Source organism: Carcharhinus amblyrhynchos, chromosome 2 (genome assembly GCF_965287045.1).
Source record: "Carcharhinus amblyrhynchos chromosome 2, sCarAmb.v2.hapA, whole genome shotgun sequence".
Lineage (NCBI taxonomy): Eukaryota > Metazoa > Chordata > Chondrichthyes > Carcharhiniformes > Carcharhinidae > Carcharhinus > Carcharhinus amblyrhynchos.
The window spans coordinates 115,689,970-115,702,217 of NC_137325.1; the positions used below are offsets into that span (position 1 = coordinate 115,689,970).

General features: G+C 41.6%; 1 protein-coding gene across 1 annotated transcript in view; it reads left to right on the top strand.

The window, feature by feature from the left end:
* Positions 1-12,248, top strand: part of pdss1 (prenyl (decaprenyl) diphosphate synthase, subunit 1) — a 48,505-nt gene that overhangs the window by 13,560 nt on the left and 22,697 nt on the right. Inside the window, exons 2-3 of the mRNA XM_080211593.1 lie at positions 6,280-6,347; positions 10,057-10,189. Coding sequence (XP_080067719.1) covers positions 6,280-6,347; positions 10,057-10,189 — 201 coding nt within the window. The remainder of the gene's footprint in view (positions 1-6,279; positions 6,348-10,056; positions 10,190-12,248) is intronic.

Here is a 12,248-nt window from a genome sequence, read left to right on the forward strand (position 1 = left end):
AATTCACTTTGGTAGGAGCAACAGATGTGTCGAGTATAGGGCTAACGGGAGGACTTTGAATAGTGTGGATGAACAGAGGGATCTAGGTGTGTGTGTACATAGATCCCTGAAAGTTGGGAATCAAGTAGATAAGGTTGTCAAGAAGGCGTACGGTGTCTTGGCGTTTATTGGTAGGGGGATTGAATTTAGGAGTCGCAGTGTAATGTTGCAACTGTACACTACTCTAGTGCGGCCGCACTTGGAGTACTGTGTGCAGTTCTGGTCCCCGCATTACAAGAAGGATGTGGAGGCGTTGGAGAGGGTGCAGAGGAGGTTTACTAGGATGTTGCCTGGTATGGTGGGGAGGTCCTATGAGGAGAGACTGAGGGATCTAGGGTTGTTTTCGTTGGGAAGAAGGCGGCTAAGAGGGGATCTTATTGAAACATATAAGATGATTAGGGGTTTAGATAGGGTGGATAGTGATAGCCTTTTTCCTCGGATGGAGAAAGCTAGCACGAGGGGGCATGACTTTAAATTAAGGGGGGGTAGCTACAGGACGGATGTCAGGGGTAGGTTCTTTACCCAGCGGGTGGTGAGGGATTGGAATGCCCTGCCTGCTGCAGTTGTAGATGCGTCTAGTTTGGGGGCGTTTAAGAGATCTCTGGATAGGTTTATGGACGAAAAGGGATTGGTATAGGCTAGTGGGTCATTGTTTTTGTAACTGGTCGGCGCAACATCGTGGGCCGAAGGGCCTGTTCTGCGCTGTAATGTTCTATGTTCTATGTTCTATGTAATCCGAATAGCACCCATTGACCCCCACTCTCTGCCTCCTATTTGACAACCAATCCTCTATCCACGCTAACACCCTACCCCCAACTCCCTGTCCCTCGACCTTCTGCAATAACCTCTTGTGGGGTACTTTGTCAAACGCCTTCTGAAAATCTAGAAAGACCACATTGCTCCAAACTCCACTGGCTCTTGGCTTATTTAGCAGTCATCTGTAAGACACGTTGTCAAAGGCTTTCTGGGAATCCAAATAGATCACACCCACTGGCTCTTTGACTTCTTTGTTACCGCCTCAAAGAATTCAAACGATTTGTCTGTTCCACTTACTCCAGTTGTTTCTTTCAGTAATGCAGTCAAGTGACTTTGATTAATATTAGCCTTTATGAATAAGTTGTTCAGACAAAGGAACTGATCCTGTACTTTCAGGATATCCATGTTTGCGCACTTTAGCAATAATTGTCAGATGGCCATCAGCAATAGGAGTTCTGGCTGGTTTTATATCTGCTTCAGGTGTGTTAAAGCTAATTGTACTGCACCATAATGTTATTCCAACTAATTTTTTTTTAATTCATTCATGGGACATAGGTGTCACTGGCTGGCCAGCAGTGGACTGGGGTAAACACAGTAAGAAGCCTTACAACACCGGGTTAAAGTCCAACCAGTTCATTTGATAGTAATCCCACAAGCTTTCGGAAATGCTGTTCCCCTTCCCCACGCCTGACGAAGGAATGGTGTTTCCAAAAGCTTGTGGGATTACTATCAAATAAACTGGTTGGACTTTAACCTAGTATTGTGAGACTTCTTACAGCATTTGTTACCCATCCCTAGTTTCCCGCAGGTAGTTGAGAGTCAACCACATTGCTGTGGATATGGAGTCACATATAGGTCAGACCAGGTAAGGATGGCAGATTTCCTTCCCTGAACTAGGTGGGTTTTTTCCGACAATGATTTCATGGTCATCGATAGATTCTTAATTCCAGATTTTTTTTGTTGTGTTCAAATTCCACCATCTACCATGGTGGGATTTGAACCTAAGAGACCCAAAACGTTAGCTGAGTTTCTGGGTTAATAGTCTAGTGATAATACCACAAGGCCATTGCCTCCCCAAACGAGCCAGTTCTGCACAAATGGCAGATAAACAGGAGCTTCTGTTTGTACAGTTCAGTGTTTGAATCTAAACAGTAGTTCGACAATCCGGACTGTTTGAAACAGTCGTTTTCCTAAGTTTTAAAAATAGTTTTAATTCAGAGTGCTTGGTGCAGTTGAGTTTTAAAGTATTAACTAATTGCCCCTACCCTACCACCAAACTTCCTTCATGTTTAGTCAGGTACAGTGAAGAAGCTAAGCTGTGTCATCAACTGCAGAATGATAGATCTAGTGATTCTGATGCCAAGAGCACCAATTAGAGATCCCTTTTTAAAGTGATGGAAAATCTCAAGGCATGAACAGCAAGGGACAGGATTTCTTGCACACTGGGCTCTAACAGGATACTTTGTTGTACTCTTTATGCAATGATGAGTACTTTGCTGGATTCCTTATGTAATGACAACAGTGCATTAAGCTTAAATTCAGCATTTTATCTTCCTGGCTAATTTTCATCTAACAACTACCCAAATGATTTCTAAGACTTAAACCTAGCCCTATTTTGATTGATCTAAAATTTTAACCTTTTTAGTTACTGAATTGCCTGTGTGTTACCAGCATTTTTTATTCTCAACCTTTATTGTAAGCAGTTTGATCAGAATACTTCCAGCAAGTTCTGCTTGCTTAAGGAAGAGAGATAATCAGCCATGGATATCTAAGTAAATAAAGGAGGGTATCAAATTGAAAGGAAATGCATACAAAGTGGCAAACATTAGTGGGAACCTAGAGGATTGGAAATCTTTAAAGGTTAGCAGAAAACCATGAAAAAATCAGTAAAGAAAAATAAGATGAATTATGAGAGTAAACTAGCTCAGAATATAAAAACAGATAGCAAAAGTTTCTACAAATATATAAAATGAAAAAGAGTGGCTAAAGTAAACATTAGTCCTTTAGAGGATGAATAGGGGGATGTAATAACTGGAAATGAGAAAATGGCTGAGGCATTGAACAGGTATTTTGTGTCAGTCTTCACAGTGGAAGACACAAATAACGGGCCAAAAATTGATGACAGGAAGGCTATGGCAGGTGAAAACCTAGAAACTATCATCACGAAAGAGATAGTGTTGAGCAAGTTAACGGGGGCCAAAGGTAGACAAGTCTCCTGGTTCTGATGGAATGCATCCCAGGGTACTATAAGAGATGGCAGGAGCAATAGCAAGTACATTAATGGTAATTTACCAAAATTTGCAGGACTCTGCAGTGGTTCCTGCAGATTGGAAATCAGCAAATGTGACACCACTGTTTAAAAAAGGAGGTAGACAAAAGGCGGGCAACTATAGGCCAGTTAGCTTAACTTCTGTAGTAGGGAAAATGCTTGAATCTATCACCAAGGAAGAAATAGCAAGAAATTTGGATATAAATTGTCTCATTGGTAAGACACAGCATGGGTTCATGAAGGGAAGGGAAGGTCTTGTTTGACTAATTTGGTGGAATTCTTTGTCCACTGTGCATGTAATGTTCTCAGAGAATTCCACCAAATGCAGATGCACTACATCCACAGGTTCCCCATTGTCCACTGCTCATGTAATGTTCTCAGTGGCGAACCTGTGGATGTGGTGTATCTGGATTTCCAGATGGCATTTGACAAGGTGCTGCATCAAAGACTGCTACGTAAGTCTAAGGAAATAAGGGAGGGTATCAAATTGAAAGGAAATGCATACAAAGTAGCAAAGATTAGTGGGAACCTAGAAGATTGGGAGATCTTTAAAGGTCAGCAGAAAGACATGAAAAAAGCTATAAAGAAAAATAAGATGGATTATGAGTAAACTAGCTCAGAATATAAAAACAGCCTAAGTTTCTACAAATATAGAAAATGAAAAAGTGGCTAAAGTAAACATTGGTCGTTTAGAGGATGAGAAGGAGGATAGTACGGGTAATGTATTAGCATGGATAGAGGATTGGTTAACTAACAGAAAGCAAAGAGTGGGAGTAAATGGGTGTTTTTCTGGTTGGTGACTAGTGTTGTGCCTCAGGGATCAGTGTTGGGACCACAATTGTTTACAATTTACATAGGTGATTTGGAGTTGGAGACCAAGTGTAATGTTTCAAAATTTGTAGATGACACTAAGACGGGTGGCAGACCAACATGTGCAGAGGAAGCTGAAAGCCTGTAAAGGGATATAGATAGTCTAAATGAGTAGGCAAGGATCTGGCCGATGGAGTACAATGTTGGTAAATGTGAGGTCATCCATTTTGGTCGGAATAACAGCAAAATGGGCTATTATTTAAATGGCATTTGATAAGGTGCCGCACAAAAGGTTGCTTCAGAAGGTTAGGGGGCATGGAGTTGGGGGTAAGGTGTTAACGTGGATAGAGGTTTGGTTGTCTAATAGGAGGCAGAGAGTTGGTATCAATGGGTGTTATTCTGATTGGCGGTTGGTGACTAGTGGAGTGCTGCAGGGATCGATGCTGGGGCCTCAGTTATTTACCATTTATATAGATGATCTGGAGGAGGGGGCTGAGTGTAGGGTGACGAAATTTGCTGATGACACAAAGATGAGTGGAAAAACAAATTGTGCGGAGGGTGTGGAAAGTCTGCAGAGGGATCTGGATAGGCTAAGCAAGTGGGCGAGGACCTGGCAGATGGAGTACAATGTTAGCAAGTGTGAGGTTGTCCACTTTGGCAGAAATAATAGTAGGAGGGATTACTATTTAAAGGGCGAAAAGCTGCAGCATGCTACGGTGCAGAGGGACCTGGGGGTCCTTGTGCATGAGTTGCAAAAACCCAGTCTGCAGGTGATCAAGAAGGCGAATGGGATGCTGGCCTTTATTGCGAGGGGGATAGAATATAAAAGCAGGGAGGTCTTGCTGCAACTGTACAGGGCACTGGTGAGGCCGCAGATGGAGTACTATGTGCAGTTTTGGTCACCGCACTTGTGCAAGGATATTTTGGCCTTGGAGGGAGTGCAGAGGAGGTTCACTAGGCTGATACCAGAGATGAGGGGGGTTAGACTATGAAGAGAGACTAAATAGACTGGGTCTGTTTTTTCATTGGAGTTTAGAAGGATGAGGGGGGATCTTATAGAGACGTATAAGATAATGAAAGGGATGGATAGGGTAGAGGTAGAGAGATTCTTCCTGCTCAAAGGACAGCAGGACTAGAGAGCCTCAAGATAAGGGGGATGCAGTTTAGATCAGAGTTGAGGAGGAACTTCTTCACTCAAAGGGTGGTGAATCTCTGGAATTCTCTGCCTGTTGAAGTGGTGGAGGCTACCTCGCTAAATATATTTAAGACACGGGTAGATAGGTTTTTGACAGACAAGGGAATTAGGGGTTATGGGGAAAAAGCAGGAAAGTGGAACTGAGCCACTTCAGATCAGCCATGATCTTATTGAATGGTGGGGCAGGCTCAAAAGGCTGGATGGCCTACTCCTCCTCCTATTTCTTATGTTCTTACAAAATTGCAGCATGCTGTTGTGCAGAGGGACCTGTGTGTCCTTGTGCAGGAACCTCGAGGAGTTGGTTTGCAGGTGTAGCAGGTAATCAAGAAGGCAAATGGAATTTTGTCCTTTATTGCTAAGGGGATGGAGTTTAAAAGAGCGAGGTTATGTTGCAACTGTATAAGGTGCTGGTGAGGCCATACCTGGAGTACTGTGCAAAGTTTTGGTCTCCTTACTTGAGAAAGGATATACTGGCACTAGAGGGGGTGCAGAAGAGATTCACTAGGTTGATTCTGGAGCTGAGAGAGTTGGCTTATGAGGAGAGACTGAGTAGACTGGAGCTATACTCATTGGAATTCAGAAGAATGAGGGGAGATCTTTTAGAAATATGTAAGATTATGAAGGGAATAGATAAGATAGAAGCAGGGAAGTTGTTGCCACTGGTGGATGAAACTAGAACTAGGGGGCATGGCCTCAAACTAAGGGGGAGCAGATTTAGGACTGAGTTGAGGAGGAGCTTCTTGACACACACAGCTGTGAATCTGTTGAATTCCCTGCCCAGTAAAGCAATTGAGGCTACCTCATTGAATGTTTTTAAGGCAAGGATAGATAAATTTTTGAACAGTAAAGGAATTAAGGGCTATGGTGAGCGGGCAGATAAGTGGAGCTTAGTCCACGAAAAGATCAAGCCATGATCTTATTTAAGGCAGAGCAGGCTTGAGGGGCCAAATGGCCTGCTCCTAGTTCTTATGTTCTTACCTATTATTGCGTCAGATATTCACAGGTTTTTAAATCTCCCTTGCTGCGCCCACAATGTGATTTAACTTGAAACTTGTTGATTGTACCTCTTTAACACTTAATTTTTTGAAATAGAAGTTGTGCAAATCTAGATTTGAACTATCTGCTACATCCAGTTAATAGCAAACTGGAGTTTATGTTCTTAAATATCTTTCCAATTATTTCAAAAGGTATTTTTTGTATTCATGTACAGGAGCTATATTTACATAGAAGAATCTATTTAAACACAACAGCTTACATGAAGCCAGATTCTCTTTGGAGGTAAGAACCATTTGAGACAAAGCCTTGTACGGTCACATTTCTTTGAACTAACAATATACTCACTTTGTAAAATAGAGAGCAGGTAATTTGACTTTTCTGGAATGGTTTGATTCAGATGACTGGCTTGTTTAGCCATTTCAGAGGGCAGTTAACAATTGAAAGACATTAGTAAATCTTCTTAACCTGCAACCGTTACCATCAAAAAGGACTAGAGCAGTAGATGTGTCAGCATCTGCAAATTCCCCTCCAAGTCACACGCCATGTTGACTTGAAATTATATTACTGCGCCTTAACTGTCACTAGATAAAAATGCTGATGCTCCCTTTTTAATAGCACCATGGCTGCATTGACATGATGTGGACTGGAATAGCTCAAGAAGGTAGTTCACCAATATCTTATCCACCGCAATTTGGACGAGGCAATAAATGCTGGCCTTGCTGGAAATGGTCACATCCCACGAATAAATAGGAAAAATAATTTAGTAACAACCCTGGGTTTCCATTTCACATTATAGAACTATTCCAATTGGAATAAGTTTGCTGAGCCATTTGGAAACTCTATGATCTTGTCTTTTTTTTAAAGCATAGTGTTTGTCAATGTTAGACTTTCTGACATTAGTACCTAAAGATGTAATTCTGTTGATCAAAATTAGATATATCAAAAAATCACTTCTTGTTTACATTTATTTAAAAAACAGGCTGTAGCCATGCCTGTATGGCTGGTGTTATTTGATTTGAGCACATGGTTTTATGTTGGGGGTTTTTAGTAACCCAGCAAGCTTTTTGTTTTAATTGGAAAACTAAAGTTGTTACTCTTCTCTTTATATTTCTGTCCCATTAGAATTCAACTCTATACATGGCTGTGACTTAAAATTCCTTGGCATGTATGATGAAACTTAAAGGGGTATAGGGGAGGGGAAGAAGAAATGAGCTGGCACAATCCAACTTTTTTAATAATCAATGGGAAGGTGGGTATTTAAACATAAGATTAATGATTAAATGCAGTTCATTGCTTTTTAAGTTTTTAATCACAAATTTAGTCGTGAGTATATATGGTGTGTTTTGCAATGCCTTTGTTTTGTTCATAATGAACCTAACTTGATATTAGTAATTGAAGTATCAATAGTGACAAGTTAGACTGTTACAAAACATAGAGGATCCTTGATTTTGTAGGCAGAGGCATAAAGAAGAAAAACATGAAAGTTATGCTGAATCTTTTATAAATCACAGGTTGGCATGTTGGCACTGTGGTTAATACTGCCTCCTTAGTGCCAAGGACCCGGGTTCACTTCCGGCATCGGGTGACTGTGCGGAGTTTGCATGTTCTCCCCGTGTCTGTGTGGATTTCCTCCGGGTGCTCCAGTTTCCTCCTACACTCTAAAGATGTGTAGGTTAGGTGGATTGGCCATGCTAAATTGGCCCTTAGTGTCAGGAAGATTAGCAGGGTAAATTAGTGGGGTTACAGGGATGGGGCCTAGGTGGGATTGTTGTCGGTGCAGGTTCAATGGGCTGAATGGCCTCCATTTTTACCATATGGAGTCTGATGTTGGGGCGCAGCTGGAGTATTGTCCAGTTTTGGGAACTGTCCTTCAGGAAGGATGCATTGGAGAGAGTACAGAGAAAATTTATGAGAATGATATGAGATTTCAAATGAGCGAGCAGCTGTAGGTGTTCCCCTTTGAGTGAAGGTGACTATGAGCAGACTTGATGTTCAAAATCAGGAAGGATTTACTAAATAAGGAAAAAAACTTTTCCAGTGTCAGAAGGACCTGTAAACAGAGGATATGGACTTAAGATAATTGGCAAAAGTGCTAATGGGTGCTGAGAAGAATTTTTAAAAACTGCTAGTTATGATCTGAAATGCACTGAATAAAAGGCTGGCAAAAACAGACTAAGTAATAACTTTAAAATGGGAACTGGATAACTACTTAACAGGGGGAAAATGCAGATTATAGCAATAGAGCAAAGGAATAGGATCAATTAAATAGCTGTTTCAAAAAAACAGTATGATAGGCTGAATGACCTCTTCCTAGTGCTGCATCATTCTGTGATTCTATGAGCAGATCAGTGACGCAATGATTAGCACTGCTGCCTCACGGTGCCAGGATCCCAAGTTCAGTTTCGGTCCTGGGTCACTGTGTGGAGTTTGTACTTCTTCCCATGTTTTTGTGGGTTTCTTCCAGGTGCTCTGGTGTCCTCCCACAGCCCAAAGGTATGCGGGTTTAGGTTTATTGGCCATGCTAATGGCCATGGAGTTGGGGGTAGGGTGTTAGCGTGGATAGAGGATTGGTTGTCAAATAGGAGGCAGAGAGTGGGGGTCAATGGGTGCTATTCGGATTGGCGGTTGGTGACTAGTGGGGTGCCCCAGGGGTCGGTGCTGGGGCCTCAGCTATTTACCATTTATACAGATGATCTGGAGGAGGGAACCGAGTGCAGGGTGTCGAAATTTGCTGATGACACCAAGATTGGGGGAAAGGCAAATTGTGCGGAGGGTGTGGAGAGTCTGCAGAAGGATCTAGATAGGCTGGGCGAATGGGCCAGGAAATGGCAAATGGAATTTAATGTTGGCAAGTGTGAGGTGGTCCACTTTGGTAGGAAGAATGGTAGGAAGGACTATTACTTACGTGGCGAAAAACTGCAGCAGGCGACGGTGCAGAGGGACCTCGGGGTCCTTGTGCATGAGTCGCAAAAACCCAGCTTGCAGGTGCAGCAGGTGGTCAGGAAGGCGAATGGGATGCTGGCCTTCATAGCGAGGGGGATTGAATATAAAAGTAGGGAGGTCTTGCTGCAGCTGTATAGGGCATTGGTGAGGCCGCAGCTGGAGTGCTGTGTGCGGTTTTGGGCGCCGCACCTGCGCAAGGATATTTTGGCCCTGGAGGGAGTGCAGAGGAGGTTTACTAGGCTGATATCGGAGTTGAGGGGATTGAGCTATGAGGAGAGGCTGAATAAACTAGGCTTGTACTCGTTAGAGTTTAGAAGAATGAGGGGAGATCTCATTGAGACGTATAAGATGATGAATGGGATGGATAGGATAGAGGTGGAGAGACTCTTCCCGCTCAGAAAGGACAGTAGGACTAGGGGGCACAGCCTCAAGATAAGGGGGAGGCGGTTTAGAACGGAGTTGAGGAGGAACTTCTTCACTCAAAGGGTGGTGAATCTCTGGAATTCTCTGCCCGTTGAAGTGGTGGAGGCTGCCTCGCTAAATATTTTTAAGAAGCGGGTTGATGGGTTCTTGATAAGAGAGGGGATTAAGGGTTATGAGGAGAGGGCGGGAAAGTGGAACTGAGCCACGACAGATCAGCCGTGATCTTATTGAATGGCGGGGCAGGCTCGAAGGGCTAGATGGCCTACTCCTGCTCCTATTTCTTATGTTCTTATGTTCTAAAATTCTAAATGCTAAATTCAGGGGATTACCAAGGTAAATGTGTGGGGTTACGGGAATAGGTCCTGGGTGGGATTGTAGGTGCAAATTTGATGGGCCAAATGGCCTCCTTCTGTACTGTAGGGATTCTATCTGTGGATATTTGGTTATGTTATGGAAACTGCAGTGTCACAGGATAATTCCTTATTTAAAAAGCAAGTTGAAAAAGAACATGAAGAGATTTGTATGATTTCTTCAATAAAGTTCAGGTCATGAGACATTTTTGAAATTAAATTAATTTTAATTTGAATAGAAGCCACTAAACCCAAGGATAACTCTTTTGTTTTAGGACTCCATCCAGGCTCATGTACACAACTAGGATTAAATGCTGCTGCAACCAGGTGCACAGTGACAAACAGTATAAAAATCCCTACATGTTAGCTCAAGACGACCTGAAGAATTTGTATGATGAAATCAGACGGGTAAGTCTGCTGACCAATGTTTTTCATTTTCATCAGTACAGAATGTTTTAGAACTGGATTATGGCATACTTATAAAGAACCTTTACACAAGCAATGTTTTATCTATTAGAGATTTAACAGTTGGAGTGGAAACAATTTCTATTAATGACCGGTTGCAATAGAAACTATGAGACTTTCGATATAGGGTGTCTAATTTTAATTTTAAATATAGCAAAGCAAACATTAAATCAAGACAAGTTTCATATGAATTGCCCAGTTGGCAATCTTGGAAAACCATTTGACAAGTTAGTAGGATTCCATAGAAACTAGTGAGAATGTATGGATGATCCAACTAATGCACATCTAGTTGACTGACTTGAGTTGAGGTCGGGGATCTAGTTTACCTCTCAAATGGGATTAGGTCTGCTTGAAGAGGGACAAATCATGGAGAGTAACCAACTTAAAATACACAATTTCAGTTTAAAAAAAAATTAACATTTCATTGGCTTATAGACAAACTGTTTTGACATGAGTAAGTTGAAAAGCAGTGAATAATTTTTTTTGTCTGTATCGACCTTTCTGCTAAAATCAGGGTAGACCAGGAATTTCTGCATTCAGTAACCAGTGTTTGCCTGGAGGAGTATACGTCTTTGATCTTAAAAGTAAATTTGTTTCTGTGTGTTTCAGCCTCCTTTTTACATGATTTTACCACCATAAAAGAAATTAATAAAATGCAACTTTCTTTTTACTTGCATATGTTTTACTACTGCACTGTACATACAATTAAAGTCTCATTTAATTTCTGGTAGTAACTGTGCAAACTTGGGGGAGCATGACAAATGCTTGGTACAGAATTTTCTTAGGTTTGGGATGGTAAAATGAGTAAGATTTCAGCAATCTAGCTGCAATCCATTAGGGCTGTTGAAAGTGTGTTTGAGGGCAAGGATGGGCTTGCCTATGAATTGACTAAATATCCTGTTGAGCTTAACAAAAGGCCACTTAGGTGGAATGTTTCTGCTGAAGACAGAACTATTCACTAGAATGAATTACTGTCTTTGTATGGAGGTGGATAAAGTCTTAGAACTGTCTCTATCTCTGTATTAAAGGTTCAGAATATAGAGTTTGGTTTCAGTTTAAGGTGAATTGGGGGTTGTTTACTTTTGGTTTGGTTTAGCATGCCTGTGATGTTTACAAACCATACTTGAATTTTTATCCCAGCTGAGAGGCTTTTGGAAACAAGAAAGGCCTGTGGTTGCTACGGATAAAATTTTTGAGGATGGAAAATGTTCTACAAGGAAAACTAGTCAGGTTTTTTTGGTGGGGCTGGGGAGGTTAGGAAAAGGTGCAAGAAAAGTTGACCTGGCTGCTGCAGACAGTAAGTCTCGTGTTTAACCAGAAAATTTGGTTCTGTATGTCTGAGAGGAAAAGAGGAAGTTTGAGAGAAGTCAGTGAGACCAAGTAGCTCTGTAGAGAGAGGAGAGGTCCGGCAATTGAATAGATGCCAAGGGAGTGCCTAGTGGATCATGGTGTGTGACTGTCAGCAACACCAATACTTGAGCCAGGAGGTTGTATTGGTAGGAATGTACCATAGACCCTGAGTTGTGACCTGTGCAGCCAGACCCATAGAAAAAGAACTGCCTCCCACAGTAAATGTTCAAAAATCTATCCAAAGTGAAAAGCATAGTAAAAAATCTGTTGGATTGAGTTTAAGGTCAGTGTTGTTTAGAATCATTATCTTATTTGCTCAGTGTACTGATTTGGTCATTCATTATTACTACTTGTATTTAGTTTGTTCAAGTTTGTATAGTCAGGATTCTTCTGATGTTTGTTCAGTCTTGGGAGTCCTGCTGCTTAATTTCTTCATGCTTGGTTCTTCCATGCTTTATCTGGCTTGTACATCTCTACATCATGATGATCTGGCTTGGCCAGTATTCTAATAACTAGGATCATAATGAGAAAGTGAGGGGAGAGGATGAGTATAGCAAAATTTGGTCACCGTCTTGAAAGTATTGGTCTGTTGGCATCTATATTTAGATAATTGATTCTGTAAAGGTTCAGACACATTTAACAAGTTTTTTCT